General features: G+C 39.5%; 1 protein-coding gene across 1 annotated transcript; it reads right to left on the minus strand.

The window, feature by feature from the left end:
• Positions 1–689: 689 nt before the first annotated feature.
• On the minus strand, positions 690–20064 carry pibf1 (progesterone immunomodulatory binding factor 1). Its single transcript, XM_062430340.1, has 18 exons — positions 19621–20064; positions 18589–18689; positions 17518–17716; positions 17169–17288; positions 16161–16294; positions 15300–15408; positions 15036–15155; positions 14870–14931; positions 14551–14676; positions 14343–14441; positions 9356–9521; positions 8057–8207; positions 7585–7675; positions 6719–6821; positions 4752–4882; positions 3133–3217; positions 1087–1266; positions 690–856 (listed from the first exon to the last, which is right to left on the minus strand). The coding sequence occupies exons 1-18, from the start codon at positions 19885–19887 to the stop codon at positions 803–805; spliced, it is 2298 nt and encodes a 765-aa protein (XP_062286324.1). The 5' UTR covers positions 19888–20064; the 3' UTR covers positions 690–802.
• Between the last annotated feature and the right edge of the window lie 640 nt (positions 20065–20704).

Below are 20704 nucleotides of genomic sequence, written 5' to 3' on the forward strand. Positions count from 1 at the left end.
ATATTAATATATATGAATCAGTATGTATTTACAAGGAATTAAACTCAGAAATACCAAATATTTGGAACATATGATAATAATAACATAAAATAATAATAATATATCATTCAAACAAGTTCTGAAAGGTCTTTGCATCATATGTACTATATCATCACGCCTGTATTTTAGTTATTTCAAATGAGAAGATAAGACCGTGATGTAATGTGAACTATTTTAGACTCACTTACGAGGAGGAGAAAAAATCTGACAATAACAAATGACTTAAAAGCGACATCCCAAACTGCGCGGCAGTGAAAGTCCTTCGGCTGAGTTTAATATGACACCAATAAGAACACGGGTCTGAAATGATAAAAGGTATGCCTACTATGTCTATATTTAAAGCCAAAGGAGACTCAGCTCGAGCAAATCAAAGGATAAGGTTCCTGCAATGCTGTTTGTCTGTAGCGACTAGTATCTGCAAACCTGGAAAAGATGAGGACATAATGATAGACAGACCTAATAAAATAGATGACTGCCAAGAAAGAGGAATTTTTGGGCAGTCAGTTAGCGAGGAATGTGTACCCCGTGGAAGGTAATACCTCTGGTTTTGGACCAGTACTCAGGGAATTTATCCTCTCTGAACAACATGTAACAAAAGACGAAAACAACAAAACACAGTTTCTGCTCTTGTATTTCAAAAGTTGCTAAAATCTCATGAAAATTGTAATTTACAGGTTTAGATAATTAAAAAAAGTGTCAATAAAAAGATTCAGATTGTTAATGCCCTGAGTAACAATGGCACAGTGGTAACCCAGATGAGTGCTCATTTGGGTTTCTGCTTCAGCATTTGGTACCAATCGGGAGCTTCTTTATTAGTCTGTGAATAAAAGAAACAGAAAGGGAATATTATTACTGTTACCATATTATGGTAATAGGCTTAATTTTATGGTAAAGTTAGAAGAGCAGTACAACGGGAGCTCAAACGAAACTCAATGTTAAAAATGTAATGTATCATCTCCGGCCGGCCTCCAGTGATCCTCTGTCTGAACTTTTGTCCAGACAGGTTCAGGTGACTCATGCAAGGCTGTTGCCAAGTCAGACACTTACAAACACAGTGGGTTTGGGTTTGTTTGGGGACTCTTCTTCTGTGGTCCTGTTCATACGTCTGGACTGGTGTTTTCTTGCGCCAGAGGTCCTGATACCGGTTTTGTCTGTTTCCAACAGGTTTAGAGCGTCTCCCTGTCTGGGTTGCATGCTGATCAGGACCTGCTTCATCACTGCCAACTCCTGGATAATCACACGGGTTAATAAAGATGGGGATGTGAAAACAAAAGCAAAACAATAAAAAGGAATCTTCATGAGAAACAACTGGCAGTGAAGCATCCAAAAGGCCAGAAGTATCAACCGAATTTGCACTAGAGATTTAAAAAAGAAAAAGAAAAAAGACTGTATCAGAAATATTTTATATGATTTAATTACCTTCATGAAAAAAATGTCTCAATGTTATGTGAAACATTTTCTTTTAAAATAAGTGTTTAAGAATTTTTATTGCTGCTCTCTAGCGCCATGTTTGACCAGGACCACGGGCGGGTGCAGCTGAACTCTTGAAGACCAATTATGGGACGACTTGCAATAAGCTCAACAAGCTCAAGGGTCTGAAGGGGTGGCAGCAGGGCGGAGGGGAGGACTGCGGGCCATTTCACGGTTCTATTTATCACCCCTGAGGACATGAGCCCTGGCATGTCACACACACGCACGAGCACGCACACACACACACCAGCGCACACACGCACCCTGGTGGCATCCCAAACAGCCAAGCGGAGGAACAGCTGTCTATGACAGGGCACATACTTCATACAGCAAACGGCAGGCTGGGGGAGACACGCTCCTACGTGCACGCACATACAAGCGCACACAGTCTTGAAGGAAAGATTGCGACACAGTGTAAGAAGCTGTCTGGTGTGAATATGAAAAGCCGGTTTACAGCAGGGTAGCGGGCTAACAGTTCCAGCATCAGCAGCACTACTCTGTCAAACCGAGGTGATGGTCACGTGCTGCAACGGGGTGATTTAACTAGTAAATCCTTATTTTCAAAGGCAGATTTAGCTCAAAAATTTGAAATAGCTCAGTATAGCATAGGAAACATCGGGCCTCATGCAAGACCCACTCAAACAAATTCGTTCTTGAAAGCCATGTAGGAGGGATTTTCGAAAGTAGTCAATTTTCTCATTCTTAGGATTTTCTCTTAGGTACGAACAGACTTTCCAAGTATGTCAGACCTGTCGCACAAGTCATGGACAGACAGTCTCCGTCTTACCTCAAAAGGGGAAAACACTTGTTTGACTTAGAATCATAATGTCTTAACCTGATACCAAAGTAGAAAACTAATACTCTGTATACCACATTATCATCAATTGGCTGCCAATTTACCAGGAGTGTTTTTAGATGTTATGAGTTTTATTGGTATATTTTGGCACGGAAACTTTTACATTTCATTAGTTGTTGAAAACATCTTTCATTCTGGCAGCAGCTCCCTCGCTGCAGGTCTCTGTCCAGTCATCTTGTGTTGCAGCTGACAGTGTAATGTCTCCTACTGTAATATTTTCTCTTTTAATATCTGTGACTCCAACAATCCTTGACTGCCTCTCATATTAGTCATGGAGGACTTTGCTTTAAAATATATGTTTTTTTAACATCTAACTATTTTCTAACTGTTTTGGCTCCTGACACTGCTGACACGCCTTTACTTCAGTTGAAGCTCCGCAGTATGAAATTGTTATTTTTGGTGACATTTTAATGAGTGAAACTCCAACACAAATGGAGCGTAACAGGTGGCCTTATATGGAAATTTTAGGGGCGTGGATTATACTAATAACACCATTTCACAGATTCACACCTCCTTATGAACAGGTGACATTTATCAGAAACAATTTATGACAAGTTCAGGCAGTTAAGAGATTTGTTTTAATCCAACTTGGAGCACTCTTGCGTGCAAACTTCAAGAAAAAAAAGAAGAGTTTTAAGATAACACGAAAATGTTCCTGCATGAGGCCACATGAAAGTACCTGTCATACCTACATGACATCATAATGGAAACATCAAATAATTAACGTCAAAATCAACCAACTTCATCATCATCGTCATCATGTGTACCTCTCTATGATTGAGCAGTCTCTCCAGATCAGAAGCCATGTTGTTCTTCACCTGTTGTAGAGCGGTGCGTTCCTTCCTCAGAGAGCTGGGATGTTACACACACACACACACACACACACACACACACACACACACACACACACACACACACACACACACACACACACACACACACACACACACACACACACATTACTAAACTAACTTCCAACTTATGACTTCAACATATTTTAATTATCATTATGTTCTTTACCTAAATGTAATTGTTTCATATCAATTTAATTATTAGATGCTATATTAAACCCAGCATAATATAACATAGTATACTGTATTGTGTTTTATTTTTCCTCAGGGTGGGGTCAGGTTAGGGTCAACACACCTGGTGTGCTTTGTTATTTGAACTTTGCTTCATTTACGCGACTGTACTCAAGTATGGTTTAAGAAAAAGCAAAACAAAAAATCCTGGACTATAAGCCTATTAGTGAATGTTTTATTGGTGCTAAAAGTATTTATCATGAGTATAAAATCATTAAGATCCAGTAGATTAAGATTAGAAGTGCATTAATGAATTAAAATTACAAAACATTTTATTTAATCTTAGGGTGGGGTCAGGTAAGGTAATCATTCAAATCCAAACCATAAATTACACATATAAGAGTCAGAGATTTGTCAAAATGAACTCAGTCATCTGGGAAGTTTGTTGAAGAAGTTTCTTGGCCTTTTACTGTGTGAGAAAAACCCAGGTTTTCGACAGTACTGTCCAATTATTTCCTGAGGCTGTCAAACGTACAAGCAGCAGCCTGTAATGGGGGCACTTTTAAGCAAATCAGAATCTTGCAATAACAGGTTAGTAGCCTCACTACCTATCACTGACAACTGTGAAAAAAAAAAGGTTTAAAGTTGTGAGTCTTGAGTTCCACCTCTGCTGAGACACAGGTGTTGGCTTATTTGACCTTAGAGAGTTTTTAATATAACCTGCCAAACTGTGAATACAATTAATAAATCATAGACGTAGTAAAACTAAAGACGGAGACATGGAGCACATGAAGTGAGAATCTCCTGTGAACTGTGTCTCTCTTCACACACAGAGGAATATCTCAATACCTCTGTCAGTCATGGGGGTTTGATAAGCTTTAGAGCATTTTTAAAGGATTTTTTCCATGTCTTCGGCTCACCCCAGGTGAGCGCTTGGTGATAGAGAACAGTGTGAGAAAATCTGCAGTCTGTTAGTTTGCATATTTCTCAGGTTTAAAATAGAGAGGGGGGGACAAAGGGGATTCGGGTCAGTTTTGCTGTTTGCTGATGTCAAACACTTACTTATGGGGTGCTGACATGCACACATACAGGTTTATACACAGACAGGGCGAGCGAGGTGTGTGAGAGGGACGGAGGGAGACAAAGAGAGATAAAGCAGAGACACCCAAGGGACCCAAGGGTGGGATGTATGGCCAGCTGCCACAATGAGTACATTAAAAGATCAAAATGTAAAATGAACAAAAGGAAGAGTTTGAAGACAGTGGTGGAAGACTTCAATTAGATGTGTTGACTTTCTTTCAGTTCAGTTAGTGAATGTGTGTTTCTGTGTGTGTGTGTGTGTGTGTGTGTGTGTGTGTGTGTACCTGACATCGTCCTCAAGCGAGGAGATGCGTTCCTTTAGCACGCTGATCTCCGCATCTCTTTTTCTCACGGTCTCGATCAGGTAGCGATATGGCTGCTGGGTCTGCTGTAGCAGTTGGTTGGCTGCCAACAACTGAGGAGCATCACATTTATAATTACAACTATGGAAAAAATGACTCTATGCACACAAATCAGGGTCAAACTGGATTCTTTTGTTTGTCTTGACTTAATAATACACTTGAGACTGTGCTGCACGACTCTAAACTTTAGAGAGTCGTGTATGATGCCGCAACAAGAATTAAACTGTAGTTAAACGTCACCATGATAATGACGTGAAATTACATTGTGCAGTTTTTTTATATATACATTTTTTTTTTTTGAATGACTCAAAGCTACAACCGCCAAGGTTTCCTTATCTCTAATGTCATCAAAGCTGGCTTGAGTGCCTATAAATGTGAGATTTTATGAAGGCGTATCTAATTCTCCTTTTTAGATGACAGAGGCATAAAGTGGAACCACAATCTTAACAACCAATTTCGTGCCCTATAATGTTCTGATCTGACTCCAGATATGCTGTAAGAGTTACAATAAATACCAATACCAGTATCAAGTTTGAAATCTGGGAAACAATAGATAAAGTTAAGTTGTTACACATTAAACCAATTTTACAGCCAGTCAGTTGTGAGAAGAACTGGGAGGGATGGTTAGGACAATAGTTAGTTAGTCAGGGCAACTGTGTGGGTGGTTAAGTGGTTAACGCCCTTGCCCTTTATAGTGAATAGGAAATGTAGTTTTTCACACTTTGCTTTCATAGTCGATGAATCACGAGGTATTCCCGACGAGTGCCAGTCAATCACAGCTGACAGATGAATGGCTGGTTTATTTAGTCACAAATCTGCCTGGCCTCTCGATTCTGGATTGCACAATCCCTCCTCTCGCTCAGATTATAATGGGGGGGGGGGGTAAAAAAGTAAGCACACTGTCTGTCAGAGCTGTCATTCTCTGTGATTTCAAACCACACTGGATGATTTTCACATCAGAGCATGAGTAGCAGACACGTGACTGACTTTGCACACAGTTACGCACAGACAAAATGCACACACCCAAAATTAAAGTCTCAGCGCACACACACACTCACTCTCACACACATACGCATGCACGGTGTTTGCCAAACACAACAAAAGCCACAATGATTGGTGCAGTTAGTTGTTAGGAGGGTAAATTGCTGTCACGGTTTTTTGGCACTGTTTACCACTGTGTCAACAAGTGTGACAGGTAGTGAGACTCTAACTTCTCACTCTTCTCATGTCAGGTCTGCTGCTCTCACTAAACAACCTGTCATTTTCTTGAAACGGCTTTAAAGGCAGACTCAGATATTTGGCAGGCCAATTGTTAAACTTGGATTAAAAAAAACCCAACCAAAAATAACAGTGGACATGCTCACCTAAGAGTCCTAAAGTGTGTTTAATGATTTATTTCAAACCCTGCAAGCTGCTGCAGTTCCTTTTTTTGTTTTTTTTTGCATTTTTTTCCTCAACAGAGAAAGACATGCAACCCCAGATTTGCTTGATGTTCCGGCTGCTGAGTCTGTCTTTAAGAGAGGAATCAGAGGTGCTCTCACAACAATGGGGTGCCGTGCGATGGTGTGAGAAGATAAATGAATGAGAAAGAAGCCACTTGCTTGCACTAGTTTGGCTATGTGATAATAATCTGTTACGTCATCAGAGAGAAAGAGATGAAAGCCAGTTGAAATAAATCATTACAGCTTTGATAGAAACTGTGGAATGACCATAATAATAAAACATTAAGAGATTTGTGATGGTGTGAAAACAAGCGTGTGTTTCAGGTAGTGACTTGCAGTGCTTTGACTTAAAAAAAAAACAAATTTAACATTAAATGTAACTTTATCCCATTAAAGATTGTTGCCAAGTAGGCACACTCATGGAGCTAAGTGTGTGCGTGTGTTTACCTCTTCAGATATCTGTCCTGTTTGGGACTTGTGTCTTTCCAGGTCTCTCCTCAGTGATGTGTTTTGCCTCTCTAGCTGCAGCACCCTGCGGGCCAGGTGAACGCTGTGCAATAGCCACATAAACATTAACACAGATTTGGAAATTCCATAGAGCACCATCAACAAGTTCACACGAGTGTGTACTTCCGAGTTTCCCTTACAGTTTATTTAACCATAACAGTTGAGATGAACTTCTGATTTTTGGCTGCACATGAATACTTTTGTTGTCAATTGTTGGCATTTTGGAGGCAAAACGGAACGTGTACTCTCATGTCCCTAAACTCCTACGTGAGTTGTCAACAAAATAAATGCCACAACACTGGCTACAATTTTATCTAATTGCAGAGGGCAGTAATGCAGCTGATGGTAGTTTTACACTGTAAAAGGTGGGAATTCACCAAACATATGAGGAAAAGGAGCAGAAAATGCAAATTTGGGGAAAACCTGTGCTTACAGCAAGTGAGGTTTAAAACTAAAGCAAACACTCCTCGAGCAGCTACTTTGTCCGATATACAACAGAAAAAGTTTACAGTGCAGCCAAATACGTGTTCAAAAAAAGGCTTTGCCAATGTTTTATGAGTTAGAAAATCCATTAAAAATGTTTGTTAGACCTTCTAGATACATATGATGCATTTTTGTAAGAAATGCTGAACCTAAAAAAAAGATATGATATCTTATATTTTGTAAATTCAAAGATATATCACCACACCAACATATCAATTTAAATCAATCTATTGTATATTAGCCGGCTGCTTTCTTTATTAATACAATATATTTAGTAGCAATGTGAACAAATTCCAGTGTTTGATGTGCATCATGTGCCATACCTTTGTTTAAGTCTTCTTTTGGCCGTTGTGGGGACATTGGCTCCGTAGCCATATGAGAATAAAACTCTCTCTGCTTCTTCTTCATCCTCAACTGGCAACAGAAACAGTCTATTCACTTACAGGAACATTTTCACAACCATGTGTCAATGTGTGGCTGTTTTTATTTGTCCTCCTAGTCTTGTATCAGGCTTTTGTAAATCTACTGGACACAGCCTGCAGTAAAATGCTATTGCTCAACTCTCAGAAGGCCTTCCATTACAGAGCCACAATAGCATTTGCTGATTTTTCCGTAATTGTCCCCATCTTAATCCGCTACAATGCTATCAGTCAATTTTATTACATAAAGTCTCTGATGTCAGGCCTTTGTTCAGTGCATTTGAAAGCAATCAGTGTCTGTTTGTCTGTGCTTTAATCTTTTTGACTTCACAGTAATGTGTGTAATGTGATGCAGGGCTAATGCTGTGTTCTTTACTTTCAGCAGCCTGCATGGTGACTTGGTCCAGCTCTTGCTCCAGCTTTTCATACGTTTCCAGCCGAGACGACTGCTCGGCGTTCTGGGCCTGCAGCTCCGCCGCCCGCTTCTCTGATGACGTCTGCAGCCTGTAAAACTCCTGGGTCAGGAGCTGATGGACAAGAGGAGAGGAGAGAAAGTGAAATGAGGGAACTTTCAGCATTGTTGTACATTAATATATTGCTGAGAAGTCATGCAATAAATAATAAAATTAAATAAATGTAATTGTTACATTCTGTAAGTTCATATCTTCACAAAGGTACTCTATTTTTCCCCTGATTACTCTCTACATTGTTACATTTATTTTTATAGTATTAGGACTGTAATATATTGATTAACACAGATTATGTGCGACACATGATTAAACAATGCACATACACTATGTCCCTCTGGCAAACAGGATAGGGTTAAATACAGGTTGAGAGGTAGAGACGTTTAGGTGCATCCAGACATTAAGAACAACTTGCACCCAATTAACATCTTGTATACATGTGTTGAGATAAGAATGGAGCCACTGGACTGACATATTCCTGAGAGCAAAACATTAATCTTTAGGGAGTATGGATGGTGGACGCCTCCCTAAATGAACACAACACTGATTTGAGCAACAGTTTTGCACTTTTGCCAATATTCGTTTGTATGATGTCGGATGTAAATATGAAACTTTTCCTGTCTTTTTTCACTTTCACAATGTTAATGAAGAGAGATCCTTGAGACTTTCATTGAATTGATTCAAAAATTTAAAAAAAAAGAGTCGGTAACTAGAGTATTTCATACAAATGTCCTTTTACAACACAAGTGAAAGTTGTATCATATCAAGTGCGGCAACATTTGGTCCAGGTTTAGAGCCAACAACTGCATCTGGACAACAGAAGAACATCAGGCTCAAGCACTGAATACTGTCACTGTTAAATTAAAAATGCCAACAATGTCACCATGATAAATAAATGAATGTGCCATTTTTCCCAGTGTGAACATACTGTGCCAGTATGTCACTCTGTGAGCATGTGCAACAGCCACTTTGTGCCATGTGTCCAACTAGACAACATGCTAAGGACTTACATTATATGTCAATTTGTTTTTTTATTTTCTTTTTCTATTGATTATTTCTGACTGTTGAAAATAAGTAACTTTCATTGGCTGAAATGAAATCCTGAGAGGAGGCAGGCACAGACGATTATGATAAAACTATGACTGGGTATACCACTGTAATGCAATCAGTAAAACCTTTCTACTTTTTTCTGTCCGTGTTTAGAGTACCTCCAGTTTCTTCTGCTGTTTCTCACACTCCACCTGGCACTGGGCCAGGGCCTTGGCCGTCTCCTCCTTGACCATCTGAGCACGCTCGGCTTCGAAGGAGTACAGCTTGGCCTGGTTGGACAATGCTGCTACCCGGCTGTCGGTGCCCAGCTGGAGCTGACGAAACCTGCGTAGACGGAGACACACATAGACCACAGAGTGTAGACTTAGACACACACACACACACAGCTACTAAATATGAACGTGGATAAGTGTACTCAGTGAGATAATGTGTTTTGTAGGGGTGGAAGCCAACTCAGTATTTTGTCAGTCGAATCAGTTTTGGCTGTTCAATACAAAGATTCAACTATTCCCTACATACAATCTGGCAATCAGAAAACCAATAGGCATGATGTTCAGTGACGACTTTGACCACATTAACATAGTCAAATGCAGCAGAGTCCGGGGGAACATATTTCTGAGCATTTAAAAATCAGTAAAAGACAGCTGCATATGATGCAAGATTTGACTCGTGGCCTATTTGAATAATGTCGAGCTACCATATGGATATGTCAGAATAACGAGACAGGCAGCACACATGTATTTCTGTTTAAATCTTTTTTTTTAAATGTCACTTTAAAGACAAAAAACGTGTCAATGAATACAAAATGAAACAATTTAAAATAACTTCAGAGGATTGCCCGCTATGATATAACTGGCATCTCTTCTTCAACAGGATGAATCTACTTTTTTATTTCTCCTTAAACATAAAAAAACAATAAATAAATCTTAACAAGAAAAACATTTAGAAATTAAATTATTTATGATAAGATTTTTTTTAAGATAAAATAAAAACAGTATGGCAACCACATTGTTCACCTTGAAATAATAATAATAATAATAAAAATATTTTTTAATTTATTTATAATTTTAAAAAAAGACTGCTTGACTTTAAGAATCTCAGTCAACTGAGACGTCTCCAACAGATGATTTGACTCATCAACTTTCAGTAGAAAGCCTTGGTGCACACAGATCACGTGAACATGACAAAACCATAAAGCGGTTAGGATGAACTCTGGTTGGGCTCGGGCATGTCTGGTGGTTTCACACAAATGAAGCGATGTCTTCCTTTATGTAGATACAATTACATAAGGTGATGCTTAATGACACATTTCATTGGAAACTGGCATTGAAAGTAATTGTTGCATGCCATGCACAATGACGACAATTTATGAGTTTCTGTGTTCAAAGCGTTAAGGGGCACCTCAAAGGTTGGCAACTACAGCGTAACACGAAGTCACCGAGCAGGAAGGCCAAGTCCTAAATCATTTGGTTATAGAAGAGTATTTCTCAATGGCGCTAGAAGCATTGTCTGGTCTTGTTTGATCTTCCATGATTTTAGCTGGCAGCCAGAGAGGTGTTCCAACTTAAGTGTTTAGTAATTAGAAAAGAACAAAGACAGAGAACATATTCTACAGTTTTACTTTTCAGCGCTATATAGCCTCGTCATATTTGAACGGGCAAGCTCGCACACAACATGAAGACAGTTAGAGGCACCTTGCTTTCAAAAGAGGAAAACCTAAAACACTGCCAGAGAATAAGATAAACATATTTGGCACGCCAATTTGGTAAAAGATAAATCATTGACTTGGCAAAAACACACCAAACGTTTGTTTTCTAACATGTTATACATCATTTTAAATTAGGTATATTTGGGTTTTGGACTGTTTGTCTGATAAAACAAGCAAATTGAAGAAGAATCACTTGGTGCTGTGCATAAATATGAAGGGCAGTTAAATTATTTTCAAAAATGTAAAAGTAAAAAAGAGAGGCAACATTTTTCGAGCCATGTGCTCTTCCTCAGGCAGCTTTCAAGCATGCACAGACTCTATCAAGCCATGAAGGTTGGTTGGATAATATTAATAACTCTCGATTACAGCTGACCTGATAGGATTTCATCATCCATAGAGCGCTGGCCTGAGCCGTGTGCTCACAGTGACAGACATGTACACACCCTCTTTTATTAAAGGCGGCTACAATCTAGATACATCTAGAAAGACGTAAAACGTTCATAAAACAATTTAAACAATTTTTCAGTCATGTTCTTTCTCTAGTCTCTAACCCAAATGCCAATTTTAATGGAATTATTTACAGGTACTGTAGGTGAGAGCACCTGACTCAGGGGCTCCCTCAGGCAATTCGGTTACAACAAGTTTAGGTCTGTTGAGAAGAACTGAAAAACCGGTCTCAATACTTCGTCTTTGTCCTGGACAAGCTGATCGCTGTAACCGCCGTGTTCGTCAACATTGTGAAACAGGGCGCTCAGATTCTAACTGGCCGTCCATGCTGCAATCATCTGACGCCATTTCAAGCTTGTCCGCCTCATTCTTTGCCCCAAAAATAGGGGTGTGCGTGGGGTTAGGGGTTAAAGGCTTGTGGCTCGCATCTGTCGTTGCTGGCTTGTGATGCGACGCAGAGAGGGAATGTGATCGCAGCGAACAGAAAGTACAAGGGAGAGTGAAGAGTATGTGTGTGTATGTGTGTGTGTGTGTGTGTGTGTGTGTGTGTGTGTATACGTGTGTCTGTGTGTGTGTATATCTGTGCATGAGTGGGTGTATGGAAAGACCAACAGCTGGTGGTTTGGATCTAGAGAAATGACCGGCATGTAGTAGTAACCCGGGACAGGGACACTACTGCTGCTGCTGCAGCTGAGGCTGTATGTATGTGTATGTGTGTGTGTGTGTGTGTGTGTGTGTGTGTGTGTGTGTGTGTGTGTGTCTCTAAATTAAGACATATTGTGGGAACGAAATTTTATACATAATTAATTTTAATGCTGAAAACATGGTGCCAAAAACGTTTGCGTGACTAGACACATTTGTTCATAGATGACAGACATTTATGTGAACAGAAGAAAAATCTCACAAAATCCGGATACGTTTTTAAGGAGGCTGTCTGAAAAACCTCCACTGATAAGTAAAAAAATGCCAACTTAAGGTGTGTGTATGTGTGTGTGTGTGTGTGTAGCATAGCTCACAATATATCTGGTGCAATTTCTATGCAAGATTTGAAACTTCATGCTAGACCATGACCCAGAGGCATATTTTCAGGCAGTACTGAGACAGACATTGTTGCCTGAAGAAAGATATAAACTACCAACTCTGACACTAAGTCACTAAATCTAAGTGTCAATGGGGAATGACTAATAATCAACAAGAACAAATATACAGACAAAATATTAGATATGAGACAAAGACTCACTGAATGAGGACATTTAATCAGTTAATAGATCAATGAAAATGCTTTCTCAAAACCAAGAAAACATATGAAGAAAGTCTGTCAGAGCAAATCATCAGCCGCATTTAAAGGAGAATTCCTCAGTAATACAATGCATCCTCGCTCTCACTTAACATTCCCATAACCTTCGCTGAAACTATTTCACTCCCGAGAAGCAGCCAGCCAGGCTAGAAACACCAGTTGGTACTAAACTGACCTTTCACCCCTTCAGTGAACTCTGACTTCCACATGACCTTCTTACCCCTCTATTAAATGTGATCTTTAGTAAGAGATCGGTAAACCACAGCCACCAAAGTCCTGCCGCACCCACAGCATGCGCTAATGACAGACTGCCGCTGGCTCACACACATCAGCATGACAGCAAGCTCACAACTTTCAGGAAATACTGAAAAATCCAAGCTGATTTCTACATATGGGCTTCCTGTTACGTAATACACAACTTTAAAACTTAGTCACTAACAAGCTCAACAGTGAAGCCTGCTTTATTAATGACACTTTCTTTGTTTGGCTTTGGCCGCCTCCACACGGTAAGCTCGGTAACTTGGCTGCTTGGCCAACAAAAATAAGTTATGAATTCAAAATATGACATGGTTAACCAGGACATAAAAGAAACTGTACCAACTGGCCTCCATTGCCCTCAGGTGAAGTTCCTTAACTTTCACTGACATATAGCTTGTTAAAAGGGCGCCCGGAAAAACGGTGTAGATGGACTGATTAACTCCTTAAAGGCCACCAGAGATATTATTTTTTTGTTTGCTAAAATATCAGCTCACGCGCTATTGTTTGACAAAATCCTCCTTGATCATTTATACACTTATTAAAAGCCACCAGTGCAACTTGTCGTCCAGGTAACTGCTGAAAGATTAGAGTGAATGTGAGTAATGAGAACTTGTTGAAGCAGAGGTGAAATGTGAAACCTGTATATGATATAAAAAAGTCAAAATAGCAGCTTTTATGTTTACTACTGAAATTATATACATTCATAAAACTGATTTTTACACTTATCTTGTCATGCAGGTCTTGTCAGTTTTGTTTCATTTGCCTTAGTTTTCAGATACATATCACCTTTAAAAAAAATCTGTACTCATAATGAATGTAAATAGGACTTCATCTATAATAAATGAATACATTTTAAAAAACTATCTGCATGGTTAGATGCCACTATAGTTGGGTGCACCTTTTTCTTTTGTAATTTGAGTGAACCGACCCTTTAAATGACCCTTTTACTTTTACTGTATGACTTGACCTTTTACATTCTGTTTTTACATTTGTGAGCTGTAAAAACACCTTATACACATGTCTTTTAAACATTATCTTTTTTATTTTTTGTGCAGCTGATTCACATTTTTATATGCAAATGTATGAGTTTAACCTGTGTTTATTTAAACAGTTAAAAAAATCAGCATTAAAACATGTTATATTCATCATATTTTATCAAATGTACTCCTGGACCATAAAATAATGACTGTGTAAGTGAATGTCTTTTTTCCATAAGATTAATTGAACATTTATTAATGATTGATGGGGAATTTATGAATGTGAATTTGTGTAGAGACTAATTATGAGTCAGAATATGAACAGTATGTAAGGGTTAAACAGAAAGAGGACATAACGCAAAAGTACTTGTAGTTATTTGGTTATAATGTAAACTGTATACACACCTGTAGCAAATACACCTGTATCTTCTCTGTGTATCATGGATAATAAAACTCACTGTTCAAGCAGCTGGTCATATCTGGACTGAGAGTCTCTCTCTGCAGCCACTGCTCTGTCCTTCTCCAGCACTGCATTGTCTCTGGCCTCACGCAGATTCCTGGTCAAAATACACACACACATACACATATTTATGCTCTGCTTTTTTTTTTTTTTTTTCACTTTTATACATACAGTTCTTTAAGAGTTAAGTACAACAAGGCCTGTACCTGTTCTCCCTCTCATACATCTCCCTGGACGTTCTCTGCAGGTTGTCTATCTCCTGACTGGTTTTCAGCCTGATGTTCTCCAACTCCTCTCTCAGCTTGCTCTCATACTCTGACTTATAGTGGTCTCTGTAATGAAAAAACATGAAGGAAAAATATTGACAGACTTGTGTTAACAACAGTTTCCCAATTTGTAGAGGTGAGATGGACTGGATCATGTTCTCGCTGACAGTCAGGCTGATAAATTCTGGCACAGATTAGGTCTGATTGTTAATGACTGCTGTAAAAAAAAAACAAAAAAAAAAAAACAGCTGAACCTAACCTGGATGCAACATATTTCTCATAGGCATCCTCTCTGGCCTTCTTAGTGTCTTCTAATTGTACCTGAATGACAGAAATAAGCAGTGAGAGCATGTTAGATGAAGCTGTTCATATTATTTAAAGGAATTTATATTAGATGAGCATCCTAGCTGATCAACTGTATGAACCTGCAGCCTCTCCAGGCGGTCCTCTCCATGTGCACAGCGGACACTGAGCTCCATGTTCTGTCTGTGTAGGTACTCCTTGTCCTTCTGTAGAAGAGTCACTGACTGCTGCAATGTCACCACCTGCAGGACAAGAAGAGAAAACATTTTTTTTTACAAAGCTGTGCAGTATACTGAAGTGAAACATGAAGACAAAACGTGTGTGTGTGTGTGTGTGTGTGTGTGTGTGTGTGTGTGTGTGTGTGTGTGTGTGTTTGTGTGAAGCACCTCATTGCTGAGAGTTTCTCTCTCCCTGGTCTGTGCCATGTGAGTCAGGTCTAGAGTCTCAAATCTCCTTTTCAGCTCCTTCACCTCTGCTTCAAAGTCATCACGCTCACTGTAAACCACAATATTAAAAGCACTGAGTATACATATGACCTGACAACTTACATATCCTTAAAATTATAGAAAAGTAAAATTCTTTAATTTTCATTTGTTGTCTTCATAAAAACGGATTTTAAAAGTTTAAAAAAATTGTAATTTCCTTTTATAACAAAAAAAGAAAACAAAGCAACCCAAATGTGCTTGTATTTTGTTTCCATGATGAACAGTCTATACTAACAACCATCACTTTGTGCTCTTACTTCATCCCTTTTGTCGTCTGTGAGATATGAGGTAGGAATGAGCCACATGGCTCCCTACTGAGCAGAGCTGAGTCAGGATGAACTTACAATAACTTTGGAGAGGCTCAACATGTTGTTAAGGAAGAGAAACCATGGAGGAAACATGCTGAGCCTGCCCCCAAGTTAAGATAGTCTTGGCAAAGTAAACTACTGCTTTACTAAACCACAAATAATATTAAAGTAATCATACTCACAACAACACAAACACAAACTGACTTCTGACATGGACCAAACAGAAAGGCTCTTGGTTGACTACATTCTCATTATAATTGTTATATTGCAGACATGAAGTTATGCTAATGACTCTGTTCATGAAGTTACTCGATGCATCAGGTAGAATATAATTCTATTACAACACACAAGTACAAACAGGGTATGATACATCAAATTGACTATACATCTCAAACGATCAAGGAGTGATAGTTGTTGTTTTTTTTAAAATGGCATAACTTTCTGTCACACACACCGTTTGATGTGTGGGTAGTTGTCTCGGCGGTAGTCCCCCTCCTGGATCTGCTGTTTGGTGTCGGCCAGCTCCAGGGTCAGTCTCTGGCACCTCAACTCCAGCTCTGTACGCAGCCGTCGCTCCTCCTCATAGCTCTGTGAGCACACACAAAAATCAACATTTATTCAGGAGCAATTTCCACAAACATTAGGAGAACCCTGATTTTTGACAGACAGACAAAATGTTCACGACTTCTCTATGCTCTCTAAAAAGAGTCATACAAATCCTGCAGATTCCCTAATAGCTTATTCAAGCAGTGAACATTGTGTTCCTTACCGTATCAGCACCTGAACAATGATTTAAGATCATTTTGATGGGCAATTAACCTTCTGAATGCATCCAAATGACAACAAAATACTGTGACAACAAAGGGAAGCATCTAGTCAGTGGCAATGTCGATATCCTGTGTGGCATTCAAACAATGTTCATTTATCTTGAGGGGGTTTCATATCATTGCACCGCATGCCTTCATTCATGTTATTTTTCCCCCAAATGCTGATTGTGCACTCAGCACGTCCCATTGTTGCATCGTTATTATGTCGTCAACATGTCATTTATGCCTACAGGGCTACTGCTGACTGGACGAACTGGATGGCTTTATCATAAATCACACCATTCTTGACATGGCAGGCCGTGAAAATGACCTTTTTGAGGATCCTGCAACAATTAAGAACACTTTGATCACATCTCTTTCCCATTTTCACACTCAGTTAAGAAGTCTCTGAACCTTCTTGAACCTCTCCACATTCTTCATGTCTGTGGCTTTTTAAATATGCAAACCACTGCCTCAGGGAGTGAGTGTTTGAAGAAAGAAAACAAAAAGCAAAAATGCACTGAATGGTATTTTGCACTTATTGTAAGTGTGCTCAAAAATATGCGCTCACTGATATGCTCGACACACAGGTTCAGTTTGAGAATGCAACATAGAGGTGTGTATGAAGAGGCTTGTGGATGTTGTGTGTGTGGTACCTCCATCAGAGCCTTCATCTGGGTTCTGTGTGTGTCCAGGTCTTCAGTCAAACTGCCTCTCTTCACACCAAGCTCTTTCAGCTGAGCCCGTAAAGGAGTCACCACCTCATAGAAACGCATCTACACACACACACACACACACACACACACACACACACACACACACACACACACACACACACACACACACACAACACACACACACACACACACACACACACACAGACAACGAAATGGTCACCATGTCAGGATACTTCTTCACAGCTTCATAATGATCATATCTTGTCTCTCTTGTCACCATCAGCAGGGTTGAACATGATGGTGTAGCAATTAGCTCCACCATACTTACAGCTACATATTCCTGGATGGAGATTTTATCATCAGGGAGGTCGCGGAGCTCCTGGTACCTGTCCTGGGAGATGTCCAGATCCCTGAGAGATCGACGCAGCTCTCCTGCCTTCTCACACAGCTGTCGATTTGTCTCCTCCAGCTGCTGCTGCCTGAGCAGGATGGCCTCCATCTCCTGCTTACGCAGAGCCTGCTGCTTCCTGGTTGGAATACTCTTTATTAGCTAAGTTCATATTTGTGTTTACCAGCTAAATGACAGGATACAGATGGAGTTATTGTGGTTTTAACTTTACTCATGCTTCCCATACATTCACCTATTCCCTGGATTGATTTGATTTAACCACAGGATGGTGCTACAATGTGTATAGCAAACAGGTAACAATACAAGTGACACAAAGAATGGCTTGCTTACTAAGGCGTAATTATCTGTGTAAATGATATATAAGATGTCTTGTGTGATGTTTGAAAATACATAAAAAGTGGTTTACAACCTATTATTCTTGTTTGGACCTTGATGAAGGTGTAAGCTGAAATGTTTGACTTTGATTATAATGCTGTTTCAATAAAGAAGATAAGTAAGTCTGTGTGTGGTCCTTCTCCTTCATGTAGTTAAGAGTTACAAGACCACCAGTGTAAATTTAATGGGGTTGAGGTACTTCTTCATTTAAAAATTCTGGATAATAAATAATATGTTAAATGAGTGAGAAGGGCCAATATCAGTTGCACAAATTTTGAACCTATTTGCCTATTTATTTTTCTGTGTGTTCCCAATTTGTTGCTCGATTTCAACCTCTTAAAAGTTACAGGTGATGAATGTAAAATGTTTTTGTATATTATTTATACTTCCAGGCCTTACAGAGGTGCAATATTAGTCATGTTATATTAGAACAACAATAAAAAAAATTCACTAAACCAGATTGGACTAAGGGAAAATACACAGTAACCCAGTGACAATGATTATTTACTAACTGACTAAAAAAATAAGCAACATTCATATAAAATATAAAAACAACAACAACAGATAGAAAGAAACATTGAGACTACTTTCCACTACAACCTCCACCATCCTCACCTGTTCTCATCCTGAGCCAGTTTCAGCTGGTTGTCCAGTCTCAGCGTCAGCAGTTGTTTCTGATGTAGAGCATCATTCAGCCTCTCCTCCAGCTCCTCAATCTGACGTACAAAAAACTCACATAAGTAAACAGTTACAAGGCAGGGGGGCTGCATGCCTCCTGTGGAGCATGTCAATGCATCTGCCACAAGATAATCCTATAAACAGGGTTCCCACACATTTTTACCATTGAATTTTCAAAACTTTTCCATAACTATTCCATAATATGTTACCCCATTTCCATGACTTAATTTAAGTAGTTTAACAAAGGGTTAAGAAAGGGCCCTCCCCCAGAAATGTTGTAACAGCATAGATGTAATTTCCTGCCTAAATGAATGGGTATATATTATAATTACATCCAGAGGAAGCGTTTGGCCCCAGATCACATGTTAGAAGATATTAAAAAGCTAAAAGTATAGAAGTTGATTATTAGTATATTCATATTAAATGAATCTACTGATTTTTGACATGGTTAAAGTGGAAGGTCCAAGTTCATGCAGCCTGTCTTATATCTGTTATCTTTGATATAGTTCACCTAATTCCAAACCATTTCCAGGTCTGAAAAACCGTTTTTCTAATTTCATTATTTTCCAGGAATTTCATGACCATGGGAACCCTGTTTAAATCGTATTATTAGTTATTACTGTACATACCTATTGATTGACTATGATTTTATTGATTGACTTTATTGACTTATGATTTTATTGGTTGATTTTATTGACTTTGACTTTACTGATTGATTGACTTGGCACTGCATTTCAAGTTATTTGTTTATGTATTTATTATATTTTATTTCTCTTGAGCTACTGCTAATAAATGAGGAAGACTGCCAAACCAAATTTCGTTGTATATGTTCTTATGCAATGACAATGAACTTATCTTATCTTATCTAAATTTAAATATATGAGGCACAACCTGAGGCTAAGTTACACCAACATATCCACATACACACACTGTCCATCTCTCCTCTAACAACAGCATCCCTCATCATACCTTGGTCAGATAGTCTGCCTTCATGTTGTCTATAATCAGGTTCTTCCGAGAGAGATCAATTTTCAGCAGCTGGACGCTTTGCAGCAGCTCCTTCCTCTCGATCAGCTGGCGGGTCACTTTCTGTGAGCCGTCCCGCTGCTCGTCGGACGAGGACACGTCGTCGGTGGTCGGCACTGTTGTCTCCAGGCTGATGTCCTCTGACTCCAGGTCCAGGGAGCTGGAGATGTTGGCTGCTGTCGGCTTCAGGTGCTGCTTCTTAGGAGGCATCTTGGTGCAGTTTGGGCTCTGACTTTGTGTCCTCTTTCTCAGTGGGTGACTTTACTGCAGCAGAGATTAAGTGAGATTAGACAATTAAGGTTACATCGCGATATGTGATTGGCTAGACGTTAGTTTGCACGGGCCAAGCACTACTCCTAACTAGTAATATCGTTTGAAACTAATTACGAATGTACTCATAATGTATAACATATGATATGAATCCAACTACCGAGTAATATCCGAGAGCTGACATGAGCAAACGGTGGGTTGTTTTTATTTTCAAGGGTCCCGCTCCGAGGCGCCTGCTAACCGCCAATGTTTCGCTATAATTTTTTCTCTAGCATTGCGAAGTTATGACCCGCCCTTCTCTGCCTCTGATTGGCTTGGCCTGACACTCTTACCCTGACTCAACCAATCCAACCAACGAAGAGAACGCGTATTAGCCAATAAGACGCAGAATAGGGTGGGTCATGACTTTGCTGTCCTAGGAAAAAAAAAGAAAGTCCAACGGCTTGCCCACTGACGCCGGTGTTGAGTGCTTGTCGCCGCAGCGCCTCTTCTGGTCATAAACGTGAAGTACAACAAGCGTCCACTCGCTATAGTACACAGCACATGCAGTTCTCCCTCCTACACACAGCGGCCAGTGTTTACATAAAGATGGAGCCAATCAGTCCCTCTTTTTTGCTTTCCTCTGCTTTGTTTTCACTGTGAAAGAATTAGATGGCCTACCAAAATTAAACACCAACAACAAACAATTATTTTGACATGGTGTGGAAGAAGGCCTGGCTTCCTAATTCCCTTTAAACTCATTCATAAGGTCTTTCCA

This window comes from Scomber scombrus, chromosome 12 (assembly GCF_963691925.1).
Source record: "Scomber scombrus chromosome 12, fScoSco1.1, whole genome shotgun sequence".
NCBI lineage: Eukaryota > Metazoa > Chordata > Actinopteri > Scombriformes > Scombridae > Scomber > Scomber scombrus.

Bases quoted from the DNA above. Each gene is read 5' to 3' on its own strand.
- pibf1 (XM_062430340.1), bottom strand. From the start codon at position 19,887: ATGCCTCCTAAGAAGCAGCACCTGAAGCCGACAGCAGCCAACATCTCC. The intron at 17,717-18,588 runs GTGAGGATGGTG...TATTCCAACCAG, and splicing joins CTGGCTCAGGATGAGAACAG to GAAGCAGCAGGCTCTGCGTA. The intron at 1,267-3,132 runs GTACACATGATG...GTGATTATCCAG, and splicing joins GACTGCTCAATCATAGAGAG to GAGTTGGCAGTGATGAAGCA.